Consider the following 20,995-nt stretch of genomic DNA (forward strand, 5'->3'; position numbering starts at 1 on the left):
TTCTGCGCCCACTGTGCTGCGAGGACGCCCACGCCAGCCACACCGAGATGTCTGGCCAGCCCCCAGGACACCACCTGGGCAGGAAGCCAGGCCCCAGACGGATGGTCCTAAATGAGCCAGCGGAGCAGCCACCGCTTTGAGCCGCCTCGGACGAAAGCCCTTGCGGAGCAGAGCCGAGGCCTACCTCTACGCCCTGCCTGCCTTCCTGACCCACAGCAGGATGAAAGCAGCACAGTAAAGCGTTTCTCCTCACGATATCCGTGGGCAAAAGGGTTCGTCCCTGTATGTGAATAATTAGCTAATTAGTGGGAAAAACAAAAACCGCTGAGGACTTCTGAGCTCTTCGCACGGCTCGGAGAACAGTGAGAGATATTTTTAAGTCCTCAAATATAAAACTAAAACAGAAAAAACAGCCGTCAGGGTCTTAAGACCACGATCCTTGGATCTTGAGGCACGGGTTGGGGCGCCCCTGGGAGGCGGGCAGGACGCAGGGCGGCCCTTCGCGCGGCAAGGCCAGAAGCTTCCAGCGGGACGGGGGACACAGGCTGCCCGCACGGCTTCCTCCCGGGGAGCGCCTGCGAACACCCGCGGCACGGGGCGCATGCGGTGGGGCGCGTCCACTCGCCCAGCGGCTGGCCCACGCGGATGCGGGTGCCGCCCGCTCTGTTCCGGAGCGGAACAAGGTCGAACTCAGGACCGCCGCGGCCCGCGGGTGCTGACTCCCACCCTCGCGGCGCTGTTCGGCCGGCGTCCAGACTTGGCGTCTCTGATCCTCAGTGGGTTCCCCGCGGAGTCGCGGGCCGTCCCGCCCCTGAGGAGGAAGAGTCCTGCCCCCATACTCCTCGCCCCGCCCCCCACCCGAGCCTGAAGTCTACAGCGGTCCTTCCGCCCGCCCCTCCGCCCGCAGGGCGGGGGAGCTTCCGGCCCCGGAGCGGCGCCTTCTGGGAATTGTAGTTCTCAGGAGTGGCACAAGGAGTCCCCGTTGTCTCGCCGCGCACGCGCACTTCGCACCGGCCCGGTGCTCCGGCCCATCCGCGTGGTCACGGCCGTGGCCCGTACAGCCGGCCTTTCCGAGCCACCGCGGGACCAGGGGCTACTGGGGTCCGCGACTGCTGGAGACCAAGGAGAACCTGACCCGAACCCACGGAGCTCAGGGGGATTCCTCCACGGACTTCGGAGCTGGCGCTGGGAGGCGAGGCATTGGTGTGCGGTGTGCGCGTGCGCGGGTGGGTGTGCGCGCGGGTGTGCTTGTCGTTGCGTCGCTGGACGTTCGTGACTCCCGCGCGGTGTGCATGTGAGTCCCGCCCCGCCTGTCTGCACGTGCGTCACTCCAGAACTTTGTGTGAGTCCATTCCTCATGCTGCCGTGTTTGCACCTGCGTGCCCGTGCAGGTGTGAGCCCGCCCATTTGCGTGAGGGTGACCATCTCGGCTGAACCCCTGCGGGTGTGTAACTGTGGGTGCAACTCTGCATGTGAGCCCGTCTCCACCCCCCCCCCATATCACTGATCTGCCGGCAGGTGCCCCGTAAAGGGGGGAGCAGCCTGCGTAACTGAGCAGGTGTCGGCCCTCGGAGAACCGTGCCCATGTGTGTCCACGTGTGGAACTTCTTCTGGGTGTGCAGTGTGTGACCCCAAGTGTGTCTGGCTGTGCTGCTGTCCACAGTGTTTTCCGAGGGGCGTGTCTGCCAGCCTGAGTGTGTCTGCGTCCTTCTGTGTGCCTCACCTGGACCGGGAGGGGTGATCTGTGCAGGGGTCGCAGGGTGCATAGGAGATGCTGTGCAAGCCCAGGTCGCTGTGTTTCTGCACACGGGGCAGACGCTGCTGTGACTGTGTGTGCGTCTGGGTGTGTCACTGGGTGTGGTGTCCCAGTGCACACTGTGTGAGCAGGGCAGCACATGTGATTCTGTGTGACTCTGTGTGTGCCTGCCTGTGGGTATGTCTGTGTCTCGCCTCTAGTTGCCTGTCTGCCTGCGTGCTGGGGCCAGGACTACCCGCCCTGCACCCGCATGCCCTCTGCCCCAGCATCTTCCTTCACGGCTCCCACTTCTCTCTCGCAGGTGCTGACTACACCCACCAGTGCAGAGTGGCCAGAGCAGGGGTCACAAGCTGAGGGACGTGGACAGGAGCCGCTGCTCCCAAAACCACAAGGTGGGTACCCCTGCCCTCTCCTGGGGACAAAGCTGGGCCTGACTCTGGCCTGAGGGCTGCCTGCAGAGACGGCACCAGAACTGGGACTTGTTCTCACCACTGCACATAAGATGCTGCTTGGTCTGACCCTCACCCCCACACACCTAATCTCCCTGCTATCTGCCTCAGTTCTGCTACACACACACACACACCCAGCACCTTTGCTTTTCCGCTGTCACCCCAGCCATGGTCCTGCTCAGACCTTTGCCCCTGCTGCACTTGTGGCCCAGAACACTCACTCCTTCACTTATGGGTCTGCATTCAAAAGTCTTCTCCCTGAGGCCTGGGCAAAGGCCCTGAGTCAGGAGTACGCCTGGGATGTTGCGGAACAGGGGGAGGCCCATCGTTGGAGCAGTAGGAGCCCAAGGCAGGCAAGAGCATCAAGGAAAAGCTCTGGAGTCACCTGGCCCAGGTGTAGGCACTGCCCCTTCTGGGAATGTGACTGAGGAGCAGTGAGCAAACACGTGGCAGGAGCTTAAAGGACGCCAGGCACTTAGCTCTGTGTTCAACAGGTGCTGGGTATCACCACAGTAACAGTGCAGCCAAGACGGCCACATTCCCGTGCCCTCGAATCACAGGGCTCTTGGTAAAAAGCAGAGTCTGTGTTCCCACTCGGTGTTCACAGGCAATGCTGCCAGGCCCCATTCAGGGTGGCACAGTGAACCTTTGCCACATGTTCACAATCCCTAAAAAACAAATGGTTGAGTCTGCCTGTTTGTAACCTAAATAGCATCGCACCTGATAAATTCTCTGCATCTTACTTTCTCGCCAGCACCGTGTATCTATGGTTCTGAACTGGTACGGCAGCTGATGGGCGGTCATGCTCATGCTCTGAGGTACTCCCCTATATGAATATACCCCTGTCCATCAGACTGTCCCCTGTCCATGGACAGTTGCATGGTTTTCTGGTATTTGGCTGTCACACACGATCTTGGGCCTCCAGATACACACGGGAGCAAGAGAAGCTCACATTCCAGAAAATGTAATTATTGGGCTACAGGGAATATGTGTCTTCAGCTTTCCTCAAAAATACCAGTGGTTTCTCCAGTGCCCGCTCCCACCACAAGTCTGTTATGCGTGGAGTTTGGGAGCTCCCTGTCTCTCTGGGTATGATTTTTCTCCAGCAAAGAAAACTCTCGACTCCCACAGACATAACCAAGTACTACAGACTCGGTGTCTTCGATAACCATCTCCTCACAGTTCTAGAAGCTGGAAGCCAGGGTTAGGGTGTCAGCCAGGTTGGGGTTCTGGTGAGAACCCTCTTTCTGGCTTGAAGGTGGTCTCCTCCTCACTGTGCCCTCAGGAGGTGGAGGGAGCTCTTGTCTCTCTTCCTCTTATAAGGACACTGATCCCATCATGGAGGGGCCTCATTATCTCCCAAAGGCCCCGCCCACAGACACCATCACTTCAGGCTTTGATCTATGAATTTGGTGAGGTGGCCGGACACCTTCTAGCCTGTAGCACCAGGTTGCAAAGCTTTATTTAAGGGCTGTCAGGGGGCACCTGGGTGACTCAGTCAGTTAAGCCTCTACCTTCAGCTCAGGTCGTTGATCCCAGGGTGCTGAGATCAAGTCCTGCCTCCGGCTCCTTGCTCATGTTGGAGCTTGCTTCTCCATCTCGTTCCCACTTGTGCTCTCTCTCTCTCTCTCAAATAAATAAAACATCTTTATTTAAAAAAAAAAAAAAAAGAGGGGCGCCTGGGTGGCTCAGCGGGTTAAAGCCTCTGCCTTCCGCCCAGGTCATGATCCCAAGACCCTGGGATCGAGCACCGCTTCGGGCTCTCTGCTCCGCGGGGAGCCTGCTTACCCTGCCCCCCTCTCTGCCTGCCTCTCTGCTACTTGTGTTCTCTGTCAAATAAATAAATAATCTTTAAAAAAAAAAATAAAAAGAGCTACCAGAGTCCTATTTTTGGAAGGACCTTTTAAAATTGTTTTCAGTTCGTTAAGTCCGTGATTCTCAATCAGGGATCATTTTGACCCTGGGGGGACACGTGTAAATGTCTGGAGACACTTTTGGCAATCACATGGCAGGGGGGGTTGGGTGGGGGGCGCACAGGACTGCCCGCAAAAAAAACGACCTGACCCCAACTGGCAGGAGTGTGGAGGCTGAGACCCTGCACTTAGCCTTTTCCAGCCCAGGACAAACGACCAACCTGTTTGGTTTTCTTCTTTTCTTTCAGATCCCATTGCGGACACGTGAAGACGGGCAGTAGTAGCTCCCGAGGCGGGGATGGAAGGACTCTTGCTCGAGGCCGCCCCCCAGGGTTCCGAGGCAGGAGAAACCTGGCAACCAGAGGGTCAGGTCAGGGAGAGCTGCCTGTCAGGTCAGAGAGAGGCCGTGGCCCACGGGGAAGAGCCCGCAGGGCGAGCTGTGCCGGCGCAGGATGAGCTCAGCGCAGGGATTCCAGGAACCAGCTCGAGCCCTCCGCATCCCCAAACCGACAGCGGGCCCCAGAGGCAGGGGGCGCCAGGGAAGAACCGGAAGCAGAAGCAGGCGGAGTCCAGGGCGCAGGAGCGCGGGGGCGGACCGGGGAAGCCTTGGAAGTGTGGGGACTGCGGCAAGGCCTTCAGCTACTGCTCGGCGTTCACTCTGCACCAAAGAACGCACACCGGGGAGCGGCCGTTCGCGTGCGCCGAGTGCGGCAAGGCCTTCAGCCAGAGCGTGCACCTGACGCTGCACCTGCGCACGCACACGGGCGAGCGACCCTACGCGTGCCCAGAGTGCGGCAAGGCCTTCAGCCAGGGCTCCTACCTGGCGTCGCACTGGCGCACGCACACGGGCGAGCGGCCGCACCGCTGCGCCGACTGCGGCAAGGCCTTCGCGCGCCCCACGCACTTGGCCCAGCACCGGCGCGTGCACACGGGCGAGCGGCCGTTCGCGTGCGGCCAGTGCACCAAGGCCTTCCGCAACCGCTCATCCCTGCTGGAGCACCAGCGCATCCACACGGGTGAGAAGCCGTTCGTGTGTACGCAATGCGCCAAGTCCTTCCGCTTCTCGTCGGCGCTCATCCGCCACCAGCGCACACATACGGCCGAGCGGCCCTACGCCTGCGGCCAGTGCTCAAAGGCCTTCTCGCAGACCGCACACCTGACGCAGCACCGGCGCGTGCACACGGGCGAGAAGCCGTACGCCTGCCCCGACTGCGGCGCACCCTTCAGCCAGAGCGCCTCGCTGGCCGAGCACCGGCGCATCCACACGGGCGAAAAGCCGTACGCGTGCGCGCAGTGCGGCAAGGCCTTCACGCAGGTATCGCACCTGAGCCAGCACCAGCGCGTGCACACGGGCGAGCGGCCCTACGCGTGCCCGGACTGCGACCGCGCCTTCAGCAACCGCTCGCACCTGCGGCAGCACCAGCTGGCGCACACGGGCGCCAAGCCCTACAGGTGCCTGCAGTGCGGCGTGGCCTTCAGCCACGTGTCCTCCCTCATCGAGCACCAGAAGGTCCACACGGGCGAGAGGCCCTACCGCTGCGCACAGTGCGGGAAGGCCTTCAGCCAGGGCTCCTCGCTCACACTGCACCAGCGCACGCACACGGGCGAGCGGCCGTACGCGTGCCCCGAGTGCGGCAAGGCCTTCAGCAACCGCTCCTACCTGATCCAGCACCACATCGTGCACACTGGGGAGAGGCCCTTCGAGTGCGGCGGCTGCGGCAAGGCCTTCAGCTTCTCCTCCGCGCTCATTCGCCACCAGCGCACGCATGCCGACAGGAAGCCTTGTTCAGACGGCCGGTGCGGCGACACCGTCGCGCAGCTGCCGCCCCTGACGTGATACCTGAGTGGCCCCCAGAAGGAGACGCGGGTTGGCAGCGGGGATGTGGCGGACCTGGCCGCAGGCGGGCGGGCGGACCGGAGCTGACGTGCCGCGCGCGCCTCCGCTAGCCCGGGGGCGTGCCCGCGCGCGTTCGCGGAACACTTCCGGCCCCGAGGCGCTCAGGGGAGTGCCGCCCTGCTCCCGGAGCCGTGGGTGCTGGGAGAGGCGCAGGGACTCACCCGAGGTCACACCGGGAGGGAGTCCCCGGGTGGGACTCGACCCCTCATCTGCCAGACTGCTCCCCACGCCACACACACCCCCGCGGCCTCCTGGTTCAGAGTGAGGAATGTGACCCGAGACAGGAGACCCAAAGAAGTGTCCGTGCGTCGCTAGCGAGCGTTTAGTTGAAGGTTTTGTGACCGAGTCGGCATTTGTTCAATAAATTTAGCTGCGTAAAAAGTTCAGCTCCTTTGGGGGAAGTGGGCGTGTTAACGAGGGAGCAGCGTCTGAAGGACGTGTGGGCTCTGCGGCTGCGAACAGCGCTGCCCAGATGAGGACGGGCCGGAGGAGGACAGGTTCTAGAAGAGACCTCTCCCTTGACAGACCGGAGGGAGTGGACCCCGGCCTTTTCCAGCGCGAGGACGCACTCTCCCCTGCTCCAGCTTTCTCTGCTCCCAGCTCACAACCCTCCGCGCAGTGACGCGTCAGTTAGCAGTTGCTGTGTAACAATCCTCCCGAGTGCACTTGTCCCTTTAATGCTGTCTATGGGGGGACATCTGTGGTCAGCGGATGGTTGGATGGGGGCTGGCTGTCCCAGGGCTGCTCAGCTGGGCCAACGTCCCTGTCTTCCTCAGGAGGCACGTCTGACCTGGCTTGGTGCTCCCAGCACTAGCAGGAATTTGGGAGAGTGGGCCCACACAAGCACTGCTTCCTGCCTCTGGTTATGTCGAGTTTGCCTCTAGACCTATCAGCCAAAGCGAGCATCATAGCCAAGCCTGGGAGCAGTGTAGGGAGGGCCTTTCCAATGGTGTTATGAGACAGAAGACAGGAGTCACCTACTATCTCCACGAGGTAATTTATGGCCATACAGCATGAGCTCTACAAAATTACACTGTGGGTAACACATTTCTTGGGTCCACAATTAGCAAATTAAGAAAAAAAAATTCCTACCCCTATCCTCTTCCATCCCCTCTATCCAAGTCCCCCCTTCCCTAGAAGCAACCATTCTTGAGTTTCCTGGTATCTTTCCAGCATCTTATATGCATATAGAAACAAATATTTATGTGGATATTTGTAAAAAGATGCACAGCATACCTTTCTGTACAGTAGCACATGGCACATAGCTTCCCACCTCTTATTATTTTATATCTGGAAGCGCCTTGTACCATTAGACAAGAGAACAGGTGTTCCCGTTTCACAAGGTTTGGGCATCAGATTTCATGGGTATCACTTATGATTCTTTTTTTTTTTTTTTAAGTCTTCCAAGCCCTTTATTGCTTTCAACTCTTTCTCCTCAAAATCATAAATGGGGAGATTCTGTGCTTAATATGTGATTGCACACTTTTTTTAAAATTTTTTATTTTTTATAAACATATTTTTATCCCCAGGGGTACAGGTCTGTGAATCACCAGGTTTACACACTTCACAGCACTCACCAAAGCACATACCCTCCCCAATGTCCATAATCCCACCCCCTTCTCCCAAACCCCCTCCCCCCAGCAACCCTCAGTTTGTTTTGTGAGATTAAGAGTCACTTATGGTTTGTCTCCCTCCCAATCCCATCTTGCTTCATTGATTCTTCTCACTTATGATTCTTTTTATCTCACTGTGATGTGTTCAGCTCCAGAAAAGAAAAAATCATGGGAAAAATATTTTCCAGTTAGGAATTTTTTTTTACAAGGTTGACCAATGAAGTGTCCTGTATCATGGGACAACGTAAACCCCCTCTGCATAAAAACGAACCCCCCACATTAAATAATTTTATGAGATTTTTCATTTATACAAAAAAGGTACAATAAATGCCCATATGCCCATCCAATTTGAATGCCTTAAGAACACTATCTTAATAGAATATGAACACAATACCCAAAAATGTCTTCATAACAAAATTTGCCATATTTTATGATACATATTTGCTTTTAGAATGGGTCATGAAAATATGTCTATTTTTTTTCATGGTCTATTTTCAAGTAAATTGCAGACATGGTATCACTTTACTGCTAAATACCTTAGTTTGTATCTCCTTAGGAAAAGAAAAAATAGCTTCTATAAAACCACAACATCATCACACCCAGTAAAAGATTAATTTCTGGATGTCATCCAGTGTCTATTCAATATTCAGATTTCCTTTCCTGAAAAAGTTTGAAAAAGGGATGTAATTTGTCAAAATAATGTCAAGCCTTGAAAATAAACATAAATGATCTTTAATGTGTACAAGGAGGAGAGAAACTAAGACAGTGACACAGACACATAAACACAAAGACATCTGTCTTCCTGCCCCATCAGCTTCCTTGGCTCTTAGTCCTACCAAGGAAGCTGGCAAAGGGCCAAGGAGGGCAGGATGTGTGCTGTTACTTTTGCTGTGGCATTACCTACACAGGTCTTGGCACGCAGTAGGTCCTCAGGAAATCTCACATGAATAGACAAATGAGTGGAAAAATCCCCGACCTGTCTTAGAGTCAAGACTCATGGTATCTTGAGTCTTCTCTGTGCTCCAGACAGCACCTAGGCCTCAGCACAGAGTAGATCCTTATGAAGTACTGGGTGACTAGTTTTAACATCCCAGCATTGGCCCTGGAGTCATTCAAGGCCAGAGGCCACACAGTTGCTTCCTCCCTGTACCCAGACATCATCCAGCCCAAGCACCAGCACACAGTAGGTGCTTAGGAGATATACATTAATAGGCCAGGTAAATTAATGAATAAGTGAACATCCTTAGCACCAGCCCTGAAATGGAGAGCATGCGTCTTCATTCCCTCCTGTAATCCAAACTGTCTGGCCCAACTCTCAGCACATAATAGGTCCTTAAGAAGCTCCAGGTGACTGAATAATTGTACATACCAGCATCAACCCTGGAGTCATTCAGAGTCAGGGATGACACAGCCAGTTCATCCCTATGCCCCAGATATCTCCCAACTCAAGTGTCAACACACAGTAGGTCCTCGGGAAATAGAGTGAATGAATAGTTGAACATGCCCAGCTCCAACCCTACAGCCATTCAGGGTCATGGGCCACACAGTCTGACTCCTCTTTCTGACCTTCACCCGGCTGAGGTGCTCTGCACACAGTAGGTCTTCAAGGAGTGCTGGGTGAATGGATGAATGAGTGCAATGGGACTCTCGTTTGCAGACAGAGGCAGGCACATGATGGGCTTGTTCAAACATCTGAAGGCCAGTGTGGATTGGATGGAGGGAGGGGTGCAAGCGCAGGCCAGTTCCCTCAGGGATGGGCTGAGGGATGGGCCCCTGAGGGATGGGCTCATCCCTCAGGGATGAGGAATTTGGCTTTTACCTGCTGAACTGAGTGGGTTAGGAATGGTCTTAATTATGGTTTTATGGGATCTATCTAGCTGTAGAGAATGGAACACCATGGTTGTGGGTGGATACTTCTATCGTCAATGAAATGAGGTTCTGGCATGTGATAGAATCCAAATGAATGACCACTGCTCTGGCATGTGATAGAATCCAAATGAATGACCACTGCTTATATGATTTACATTATTTTCATGATTACTTCCCACAAATTTGATGAAGACTTGCGGCACAAGCCGAACTAATCAGCCCACAGCCCCCACATCTAGGCTAGACATCTAGGATGGTCCCCATGGCAGCTCCTCATTTCCACACTTGCCCTGTCCTTCCTGTCCATTCTCTGCCTGCCTTGTTCCTGCCTTCAGCTACTATTCTCTCCATGACTTAATTCAAGGTTCCAGTTCTTGTGGCACAGAAGGGGTGGGAGGTGGGACTGGGTGTGATGAGAGTCTGTCCCGTGTCCCCCACTTTGCCACTTGGACGTGAAGATCAGGGTGGTGGTGGTAGCCATCCTCCCAGACATGTGGAGAAAAAGAAGGAGGTCATTCCTGAAAGAGATCATAGCCCTGAGGTCAATGAGGAGGAAAGGTTTTAGTGATATTTTTAGGCCCCAGGAGCCAGCTATAAATTAAGCCAGTTTCCTCCTGAACTTTGGTGGTGTAACATGAATCAATAATTAATAAATAACAAGTTTGAGCTCCTTTGAATTGAACTTCTGATATTTGCAACCAGTAAATCCTAATGAATGTAACAGCTGAGGCTTGTGTTTCTTTTAAGGGAATGTTCTTGCTTGTTGGATGCAATGGGCTGGTGGGAAGGATGTGGAGAGAGCATCCCAGGCTTCTTCCTGCTCTGATTTCTTTGGCAAACCCAGGAGAGGCCACTGCAAGTCCTATCAAAACAAAATGGTACAAAGAGTCTAAAGACACACACACATACACACTCATGAATGAAAAAGCAAGATGGAAATACTGACCTCTATCAGACAAGGTAAAATAAAAGTCAAGACAATCACTTTCTATTTCACAAAGGATTCAGAATGAGGTTTGAACTATACATTTATTGCGTGGCTACTCTGTGCCTGGCCTTGTGCTTGGTGCTTTACCTTTACTCTTGAACTGGCAAAGACTTAACAGTGCTGTAACTTGTAAGCATCAGATAACACAGTGGCTGAATACATAAAGCAAAGGTTACAAAAATATATCAACAAACATAGTCATAGTAACAGATTCTCACACACCCCTATTGGCTTTTGGCAGATAAGGTGAGCCATAATTAAATTAACACATGGATCTAATCAATATAACTGATAAGACTGAGTTAGTTAACAGACATGTAGAGTTTTGACTCCTACAGACCGAAAATACATATTCACCTTAAATGTACATGTATAAACACTGGGCATGTTGTAGGCCACAATAAAACTTTTAAGAAGGTGTTGAATGCAGATATATTAGAGACCACATTCTTTGTTCACAGTGTCATAAATTATTAAAACAAAACTATTTATAAATAAACATGATCACTGAGCTTAAAGCACTCTTTATATCGTAGAAACACTACAATATAACCTTTAGACAACAACATAAACAAGAACACAGGTTACCAAACTTTAAGATGTGGCCAAGGCTATAATCAGAAGTAATTTATTATTAAGTACACTACTTCAGCAAGTAATTTTGTAAAAAGAGATTATAAATGAATTAACTATTCAACATAAAAACAAAGGAAATAATAAAATCACAAACTATAGAAATATGGGCATAAATAAATCCCAATGCTAGTCCTTAGAAAAGTAATCATGGATGAGGTAAAACTTTGATAAATCTAATAATGGGTCAACCACAAACAGAAGTTGAAAGGGAAAAGAGAGTTAGAACAAAATAAAGGAAGTTTTTCATTTAATTATAGAACAGTATTCATAGGGTGCTTGGGTGGCTCTGTTGGTTTAGTGTCTGCCTTTAGCTCAGGTCATGATCCCAGGGTCCTGGGATGGAGCCCCGCATTGGACTCCCTGCTTCTCCCTCTCCCACTCTCCCTGCTTCTCCCTCTCCCTCTGTGTTCCCTCTCTCGCTGTGTCTCTGTCAAATAAATAAATTAAAATCTTTTTTTTTTAAAGAATAGTATTCATAATTCAGCTAACAATCTGAAAAATTCAATGGAATGAAGAATTTCCTAGGGCATAAAAATCACTAGAAATCCACCAAAATTTATGAAGTAAAAAGTATTCATAAGTCAAGAGCATGGGAAGAAACTGAGAAAGCCCCCCAAGAATTAGCTGAAACGTTCCCCCCAGAGCAAAGGACCCTGGTGAATTCCTTCAAAATGTCAAGGAAGTGATACTCCTTAAGCTACAGAAACTACTCCAAGGCTTAGACAACAATAAAAGGGACGTCCTTCTATGATGCAAGCCTCACCATGTTACCAAAACGTGACAAAGATAGCACTGATCTTACATATGAAGAGAGGCAAGAGTCATACATAAAATACCAGGAAGTACAATTCAGAGTCTGGAAAGACTGGCCTACCACGATCTTAAGACTACCAAGATGACATGACATTGAGGAGTCTACCAGACTTCATCAGTCCCAAGTTGCACGTTTTTTTCATCCTCTCTGAAGCCGGAAAGCAGCTTCCAGTTGGTGGGATCCTACCATGAAGCAGCATGCTTTTCTTCTCAGTCGTATATAAAATAATATGTGTTTTACAATCAACGATGTCTTAAGTTCGATGAAATACCATAATGCAAAATCTCACCCCAGGAGGTTAAATTAAAAAAAAAATTATCAGGTGCCTGGGTGGCTCAGTTGGTTGAGTGTCTGCCTTTCACTCAGGTCGTGATCCTAATCAAGTCCCACATCAGGCTCCCTGCTCAGCGGGGAGTCTGCTTCTCCCTCTGACCCTCCCCACTCTCATGCTCTCTTTTATTCTCTCTCTTTCAAATAAATAAAATCTGTTTAAAAAATTATCTTGATGGATGTTTAAAAGGCATTTGCTAATAAACCTATTGCTGACTTCTAACCAAGATGTTTCCTTAACAAGAAAGAGCGACCAATTTCAGAACAATCGTCCTCATCGTAGTTAAATGTGGAACATCATAGGCATCCCTGTTAAAACCAGGAACAAAAACGGGACACACACTAGCAAGACTATGGTGGTTTGCTGTGGAGCTTTCGACCACTCCACAAGCCCTGGAACAGAGGGGGAAAAAGTATATTAGAAACAGAGGGGCAACCATTGTTTCTTGCCTGGTATAGCGTTATGAGCTCCATACACCTTTGTCAAATGAACACAGGAGTGGAAAGACATACCAGGATAAAGGATGGAAGACAAAATGTTCAATGGCGACGATTCTCCAGATTAGTGATGAGCACAGTGCAAAGGTCTTAAAATATCAGGGAAGTTTGGGAAATGGAACTTTTCTGGAAAGTCAGTGGCGACATGAAAAAAAATCCTGATGAAGAAGAGAAGTGGATGTAGCAGATACTATGAAATGTCCAACACAAGCAGCTGTAAGACCTGGCAAAGACCCAGAAAAACTTGGAAGATATTCTTCAAATATCGAGGTTTCCCCCTTGGATTTTTCTGATGCAATAAATCTTGGATAGGACCAGAAAATACAGATTTTTATAAAGTTCCTCATAATTCACGCTATAGAAAAATAGGACAACTTGACAAATATTTACTTTCCCGTGGCAACCACAGCACCAAAAATCTGACAATTCCTCAGTTGGGGAAATGGATACAACACAGCACATTACAAAGTATTTGGCAGCTGTAAAACGTGAATTTAAGAAAGAACAAAGGTGATCAATATGTATATCAACACAGAGAATTATCCAGAATATTTATGATGAAGATACCATATGGTAGGATAGTAATTTTGCTACGATCTCTTTTTGGAGGTTTGAAGAAACATATGTGAGTTATTGTAGGGCTCTGTTTATAGGAAGCTCAACAACAGGCAAAACTAACCTATCAGAAACCAGAAATGTGTTTGCCTTGGAGTGAGGGAGTGAGAGAGACCAGAAAGGAAGAGGAAGGGATTTTCTGAGAAAATGGCAACACTCAAAAATCTTCATTTGGGGTGTTGGCTACACGTATATACACACTCACGGATCTAGGCATTTTACTGGAAATGCTTAGGACAACTTTTTAAAGCCGAGTATGAAGTTAAGAAAGCGTAATAAATACAGGTCATCTGCAATGCAGAAGGTTTGCACGCTCACGCGCGCGCGCGCACACACACACACACACACACACACACACACCGGACCACTAATAATAGACCCAACAGTGCCTCCCAATTGTTCTGCATATGGGCCGCTAGCCACGGTTTACGGCTTATGTCTATGCCTGCCCCTTCTGAGAAATGCCCTTCGCTAATGGGAGCCACCTCACCAGGGAAGCACACAGGAGGTCGTCCACACCCGTGATGGGGCTTAACAGGATCCCCGCTCGCTCAGAGGAAGACAAGGACTACGAGGCTCCAGAGCTGCTCCTGAGCTTGGGCCCAGGCTGAACCCCAACTAAACTCCCTCTCAGTCCTTCCAGCTTCCCTCACCACCTACAAGTTCCTCCTGGGAGCACAGCTCCCTCCACAAATCCCTTGCACAGAAATCCCAACTAGTCTAATTTTCCAAGGGAAAAAATGTCTCCAAAGATATATGGCAACTGAAGAAGATGTGTGAGACAGAGGAGGTAGATGAACATACGGACGGGGGTACTGAGGGACGGAGGGACGGAGTGCGTATGTGGGGTAGCAGGCAAATGACAGTGTGGACGGGTGAATGAGGAGGCAGGCGAATGAATGGCTAATTGAAGACGAGCTTCTGAGTGCAGGGCTGGAGGGTATGTGTCTCCACATCACATGGGAACCCCCCCCCTTCCATGTCTGACCACCGCAGGACAATGTCCTCTTTCCCATGGGACACAGCTTGGAGCTCACAGCCCCAAGCAGGTAGAGAAATTGGGACCACCCACTGAGGTCTGCGGGGTGGACATCTGTAAAAGAGGAGGGAACCCCCAGTTTACCTGTGAGTCCTCGGACTCATCTCCCTCCACCGCGTTCCACTCTTGTGCCAGCCCGGGTTCTGAAGAAGACAGGCCTGGTAGAGGAAACAGGAGGCACGAGTCAGTGACCAGGCAGTCGGGCCCTGTCTGCCCGTCCCTCCAGCCCCGTTCTCCTTCCTGTCACCCTTGAGCGCACACACTCTGGCCCAGTTGGCCAGAGAACACCAGACCTGAAGTCTGATCCTATTTCTGTCATGTCCTGGAAGACTTAGAGTGTGTTACCTGTTGTGATCTGCCATCTGACTCTCTGTTCCCTCACCTGTCAGATGGGTGAAACTGACCCTTTTCTACAGGCCTCCTGCATAAACCAAGTGAGGGAGCGGAGGGGAAAGTGCGGAATCAGCCGAGAAGCAGCAGGCTGGCCCAGTGGAGACATCTTCCCACATTCAAATGTCAACAACCTTCTGGCTCCTTAGCTGGAAAGCACGGGCCAGGCCGAAGAGCGCCATTGTCCACTCTCCCCGCAACCAGGCGCCACTAGGACCCCCTCCCCACTGCCAGAACTCACACCCATATTATCCCCGCCCAGTCCCAGGCCTGCTTGTCCCCGATGGGAGGAGGTCCCTTGGTCCAACTGTTTGAGCCCAAACCCCAGCAGTTATCCTGGTGGTCTCTCTTGTCCTCCCCTCCCCACGCCCACCAGCAACAACTCTTGATTCTCCCTCCCAGATGTGTCTCAAATCTCTGCACTTATGTCCACCACTGCCACACACACCTAGGTCCTCTCTCTCCCAGACAGTTGTAGGAAACCCCTATCTGTCCTCTCAGTTTCTACTCTGACCTCCTCATCCTACGGTTCATCTGCGCACACAGCCGGATGCAGGCTGTCTTGGCCTGGGCACCATTGACCTTGGGGGGTGTGTAACTCCTTGTGGTGGTGGTGGGTCCTTGACCTCTGTGACGTGGTGGTAGCATCTTCCCTATTCAGATAACCCAAACTCCAGACTTTATCAAACATCCCCTGGGAAGGGGAGGCGGGGGATAACATTGCCCCCAGTTAAGAACCCATGAGTTAGCAGAACCTTTTCAAAACACAAATGAGATCCTGTCGTCCTCCTCTTCGAAACCTTCCCGTGGCTTCCCAATATTCAAATAACACACTCTGTGCTGTGGTCTCAGGATGTCGCTGGCCCAGGCTGCTCTCTACCCTCTTCCCCCGTGTCCCTGCTTTGTTCAGCACAGCCTCCAGGAACACAGCAAGCTTGTCGCCACCACGGGGTCATTGCCAGAGTGGCCTGGGTGTCCACACAGCAACCCCCATCTCTTGGAATACACGATCCCTTCTCCTGCCTCTCTCGCCGGCCCCGACCACCCTTGCGTCCCTCTCCATCAATCACCCCACTTTACCATCTTCAGAGCTCTCGTCAGACATTCCTTTTCTTTTAATTTCATTCCTTGTTTATTGTCTGTTTCTCCACTAAAATCAGCTCTATGGGGCCATCCTGTTGGCTGCTGGATCCCGAACCCCCGGCACGCAGTAGGTGCCTCTGGTGGGTTTTGTCCCACATGGCCTTCCACTTGTTCATTGATCCCTGTGTCCACAGCCCCGGGCAGCCCGCGCCCTCAGGATGCTGAACTTGACCATGTAGCTGATTTTGACTGACAGCCTGTGAGCAACTGGGTGGCCAGCTCCATCTCTCTCCCCGCAACCACCCCCAAGAGAATGTGCCCGGGTTGGCCTGCGGAGACAGTAGCCCCAAGTCGGCACCCTCATACTGGCCAGACGCACGTGAGGTCGACCGGCTGCCTCCGCCAGCTCATGGTCGGTGGCTGCTCAGGCAAATGCGGACACAGGCGGTGGGAGAACCGTCCCCTGAGCCCCTGTCATAAGCTGACCTGCAGAATCCTGAGCAGAGGAGTGACTGTGGCTTTAAGCAACTAAATTTCGGGGCCACTTGCTGCCCAGCAAAGGCTGATGGACACAGGGCTCCATAAATAGCTGTCCCCCAAATGAGTGAAGGAAGGAGTGTTGGGTCTTCCCCGAGGCTCAGCCACAACCTCCCCCCACCTCCCGCCGCCCACGGGACGCCTGCCCCTCACCTTTCAGGTCACCGTCACCGCCAGGGGCCCCAACCTCCACAGCTGCCTAGTCCTTGGTGAGGGCAGCGCGCTTCTCCCAGGCCCTGGTCTCCCAGGGCATCAGCGTCTTGGCCCTCTCTGGCTCAAGCAGCCCTCGGATTTGCTCCAGCCTGAGGCTCTGCATCTTTCTGGGACGTAGAGTTTCCAAGGCGAGTCTCTCCTTCTCCTCCTGCTCCCGCTGGGTTCCTGGGGCACGGGATTCAGCACCTGGGGGCTGACAAACTTTTTGTCATTCCACAAACCTTTACAGAGTGCCATCTGTGTGTTGGCACCATTTCTAGGTGCCAGAGACCCAGCAGTGACAGAAGCAGGCTCCCTGCTCCTGGGGGTCTTGCGTTCCTGCGGAGACCCAGGCAGGAGAGAAGGATGGCATGCCAATGTCTAAGTGCCCAGGGGACAAATAAAGTGAGAAAGGGAATAGGAGTTCTGAGGTGGGGGCCAGAGAGTACCTCATCCACACACACGTTTGTTCCACACCCAACGCACAGAGCCACAAGGTTTTAGGAAGCCAGAGTAGCCCCCAGAATCCCTCTTGCTACAGAGAAAAGGGCCACAGTCTTCCCAGCAGCCTCCAGCAGCCTCACCTTTCTCTTTTGTTGGCATAAAAGAAAACCAAGAAGCATTCCCCAGGTTGGGGGAGAAAAAGTCTAATTTAAAATGAAACATTCTTGGGACACCTGGGTGGCTCAGTTGGTTAAGCAGCTGCCTTCGGCTCAGGTCATGATCCCAGCCTCCTGGGATCGAGTCCCACATCGGGCTCCTTGCTCCGCAGGGAGCCTGCTTCTCCCTCTGACTCTGCCTGCCGCTCTCTCTGCCTGTGCTTGCGTGCTCTCTCTCTCTCTGACAAATAAATTAAAAAATCTTTAAAAAAATAATAAAATAAATAAAATAAAATGAAACGTTCTTGAGTATTCTCATTCTAGATCTTCTCAACCCAAAATTCAGGAGTCTGTCTGCCAGGAGTATGGGAACTACACTGGGTTACCCCCTACCCTGGGACTCTAGAGCTAGTTTATGTTCTGATTCTAGGGAACCGTATGCATTATCAGCCTTGCATTATATTAACCTGCCGACAACAGCCCTTGTGAATAGTTATTTTTTGAAAAGGAGTAAATTCTCTTGGTATAGGGAAAATAAAAGCTTTTTAAAGTATTTTCTTCTTTAATTAGGTTTTTTAAAAAGATTTTATTTATTTGACAGAGAGAGATCATAAGTAGGCAGAGAGCCAGAAAGAGAGAGAAGGGGAAGCAGGGTCCCTGTCAAGTAGAGAGCCCGATGTGGGGCTCCATCCCAGGACCCTGAGATCATGACCCAACCTGAAGGCAGAGGCCCAACCCACTGAGCCACCCAGGTGGCCTTTAATTAGATTTATACAAATAAAAATTGTTGTATCAAATTTAGAAGCCACAGGGCACACAGTCTAGATTCAAAGACACTTCAGCGACTGAGCAGGCAAAAGCACGAGGGGACCATGTTTGGAGTCAGAGTCAAAGAAACATGGTTATGGAAAAAAAAATTTTTTTTAAGAGCAATTAAGGCAATTGATTGTGAACTGGGTATTCAATGATGTCAGGCCTTCTCATCCCTTCTGTTGCGTGTGGAAATGGTCTTAGGGACAGGTAAGAAAGTATCCATCTTATTTTTTTAGAGATCTTTTTGACCTGTGTAAGGGTGAGTTGACCTGATGGCTGGAATTCGCGCTAACATACTTCCACAGGGCTGCCTGGTGGGCTCACTTCATACAGCAACTGACTCTTGGTCTCCGGGTTGTGAGTTCAAGCCCCACGCTAGACGTGGAACCTACTTTAAAGTAAGATGAAATAGAATAATACAATAAAATGAAAACAAAATAAAATACTTCTACAGTAAAGGGAAAAGACAGAGACAAGGGATCAGAGCAAACAAAGGATGTATTTCCAAACCTGGCAAATGGGGAGACGCGGCTCTTGGGTCTGTTCCTGTGCCCGTGAGTAGACCTGAAATGCTTTCTTATCAGAAACTAACACATACGCTGTGGATATGCAGAATGTGTCTTTGCTTCTGCATTACAAATTAGCAGGTAGGTCTTCTATGGATAGGGGTGACTCCCAAACCCTCGAAACTCAAATCTGAATGCCTTTCCCCAGACACCTGCACCCTCTGTCCCCAGCCCCCAGCACAGCCTTCCTCCTTCTTGACAGGCCTCCACCACTGTCCTCACCGGGTTCCGCAGGCATTGCTGCCCACTTGTCTCCTCACCCGCACCTGCTCTTGTACTAGAAAACACTGTCCCCACTCTGTTCTAGTCTCCCACTCTGGTCCACTCCACCACTGACCCCAATGGTCCCCTCCCCTCACCACACTCCCCAGTCCATCTCGCCGGCTTCACAATCCTCAGGAGCCCCACTGGTCTGGAGGCTTTCAATGCCCCACCCAGCAGGGCAGGGCCCGCTCTGGACATGGCCTCAAGGTCTCCCTCGCTACAGTCCCTATGCTTTCCCTCCTCCAGGACAGTCCAGAACCAAACAACACTGAACTCCAAGGAGGTGAGTTTCCTCCCTCTTTGGCACCCTCTTCTATTGCTTTTTAAAAATTGAGTTTTGGAGGCACCTGGGTGGCTCAGTGGGTTAAGCCTCTGCCTTCAGCTCAGGTCCTGATCTCGAGATCCCAAGATCAAGTCCCACCTTGGGCTCCCTGCTCAGTGGGGAGCCTGCTTCCCCCTCTCCCACTCCCTCTGTGCTCTCCCTGGCTCATTCTCTCTCAAATAAGTAAATAAAATCTTTTTAAAAATTTAAGTCAAGATACACATAACACAAACTTCAAACTCGGAACCGTTTTCCGGCTAACAGCTCGGTGGTACTCAACACATTCACAGGTCCTCCTACCTCCTTACACCTGACACTCTGTCCCCACTGAACGACGACCTCCTCAAGGCCATCCATGGTGGAGCACGCGTCAGAGGTTCCCTCCTTTTTAATAACACGTTTGCTTGTCTGTTCGATGTTGTAGCCTTTGTGAATAATGATGCTATGAATACACAGGTGTGCAGATACCCCTTGGGACCCTACTTCCACTTTCTGGGGTCTACGCCCTGAAGCAGAATTGCTGGATTGTAGGGCAATTCTGTTTTTAGGTTTTTTCTGGGAACCTCCATACTGTTTCCCACAGGAGCCACACCAACTCACGTTCCTAATGGTGCACAAGAGTTCCCTTTTCTCCACACCCTCAACAACACTTGTTGCTTCCTAGGTTTTGTTTTTTTTAAGACTATTTATTTCAGAGACAGCAAGCAAGGGAGAGAGCACAAGCAGGAGGAGCAGGAGGTAGAGGGAGAGGGAGAAGCAGGCTCCCCGATGAGCAGGGAGCCTAACACAGGGTTCAACCTCAGGACCCTGGGATCATGATCTGAGTCAAAGGCAGACGCTTAACCCACTGAGCCACCCAGGTGCCCCAACCCTGGGTTTTTTGATAACATCCATCCTAATGGATTTGAGGGGTTCCACAGCCCCCGAAGGCGACAGTCTAGTCTAGAGCTAATCTGCCTCCCTTCCCTCCCCACCTCCGTCCTCTCTCTCAGAGAAAGCAGCTTCATGCTCAGAGCAAGCATCCAGCCAGGAGGTAAAGATATTCGTTTTCTTTCTTGTGCTTATTGTCACCTTCACCCTCAGTACCATAAAAAGGGGGGGGGGGGTAGTGGCTTTCCATTCCTAACATAGTTTCCCTTTGACAATTCACTGAGAAAGACCGTGAAGGTGCGGCCACTCAGGGGTCTGGTGGGAGTGTACCTGGAGCAACCACTTGGAAAACTACTTGACAAGCATCTGCTGAAGCTCTCCCTCCAGAGAAAGGACAACTCGTGCCACAGACATTCGCAGGGCAGCACTGCTGTCAACCAGATCCGTAAAGCGCAGCAGCTCTGGTACATGGACCACCCCACTGGCTCTCGGTAAGAGGAGGGACAAGTAAGCCACCGTGCATTCGCACAATGGAGTGCTACTCAGAAATCAAGGGTCAAACAAAAAGAACACGCGCAATGACACGGATGAGTGTGGAAATAAATGTCCTAAACTGCGTGAGAAGAGCCGGACACAGAGAACACATGCGTGATTTTATTCATTAAAAAGCAAGTATGGTACACGCAAAGAAACTGACGTTCGTATCAGTTACTGGCTCAGGCTGGGGACAGGGGAGGGCAAGGCACTTTCTCGGGGGTCCTGGAGATGTTCTGTAGCTTGACCTGAGTAGCAGTCCCATGGGTGAAAACATTTGTGCAAATTCACCGAGCTCTCCCTTCACATGCTCTGTGCCCACTGCTCTGTGTGCTTCAGACCTCACGAAGACAGAAAATGAAAACCAAACACGAACTGGTTAAATGTCATGGAACTTCGTGGTTTGCT

The 20,995-nt window shown here is 51.6% G+C and overlaps 2 protein-coding genes across 4 annotated transcripts in view; one reads left to right on the forward strand and one right to left on the reverse strand.

The window, feature by feature from the left end:
- The first annotated feature begins 985 nt into the window (after nt 1-985).
- ZNF835 (zinc finger protein 835) lies at nt 986-6,396 on the forward strand. Of its 3 annotated transcripts, none has more exons than XM_082709607.1 (3): nt 986-1,294; nt 2,058-2,148; nt 4,367-6,396. In XM_082709607.1, the coding sequence occupies exon 3, from the start codon at nt 4,417-4,419 to the stop codon at nt 5,953-5,955; it is 1,539 nt and encodes a 512-aa protein (XP_082565733.1). In that variant the 5' UTR covers nt 986-1,294; nt 2,058-2,148; nt 4,367-4,416; the 3' UTR covers nt 5,956-6,396. The 3 variants fall into 3 exon arrangements, with proteins under 3 accessions (XP_082565733.1, XP_082565732.1, XP_082565734.1); XM_082709606.1 differs by having other exon boundaries at nt 986-1,203; XM_082709608.1 differs by having other exon boundaries at nt 1,216-1,342.
- A 4,121-nt stretch (nt 6,397-10,517) lies between these two features.
- The window catches only part of SMIM17 (small integral membrane protein 17), a 38,609-nt gene continuing 28,131 nt past the window's right edge, over nt 10,518-20,995 (reverse strand). Inside the window, 5 exon segments of the mRNA XM_082709716.1 lie at nt 10,518-12,655; nt 12,658; nt 14,502-14,575; nt 16,581-16,626; nt 16,630-16,833. Of these exon segments, the coding sequence (XP_082565842.1) occupies nt 12,549-12,655; nt 12,658; nt 14,502-14,575; nt 16,581-16,626; nt 16,630-16,833 (432 nt within the window). The 3' untranslated portion in view covers nt 10,518-12,548.

The sequence above is a fragment of the Mustela nivalis genome (genome assembly GCF_964662115.1).
Source record: "Mustela nivalis genome assembly, chromosome: 18".
In the NCBI taxonomy this organism is placed as follows: Eukaryota; Metazoa; Chordata; class Mammalia; order Carnivora; family Mustelidae; genus Mustela; species Mustela nivalis.

Excerpts from the sequence above, each read along its gene's own strand:
- ZNF835 (XM_082709607.1), top strand. The coding sequence starts at position 4,417 with ATGGAAGGACTCTTGCTCGAGGCCGCCCCCCAGGGTTCCGAGGCAGGA.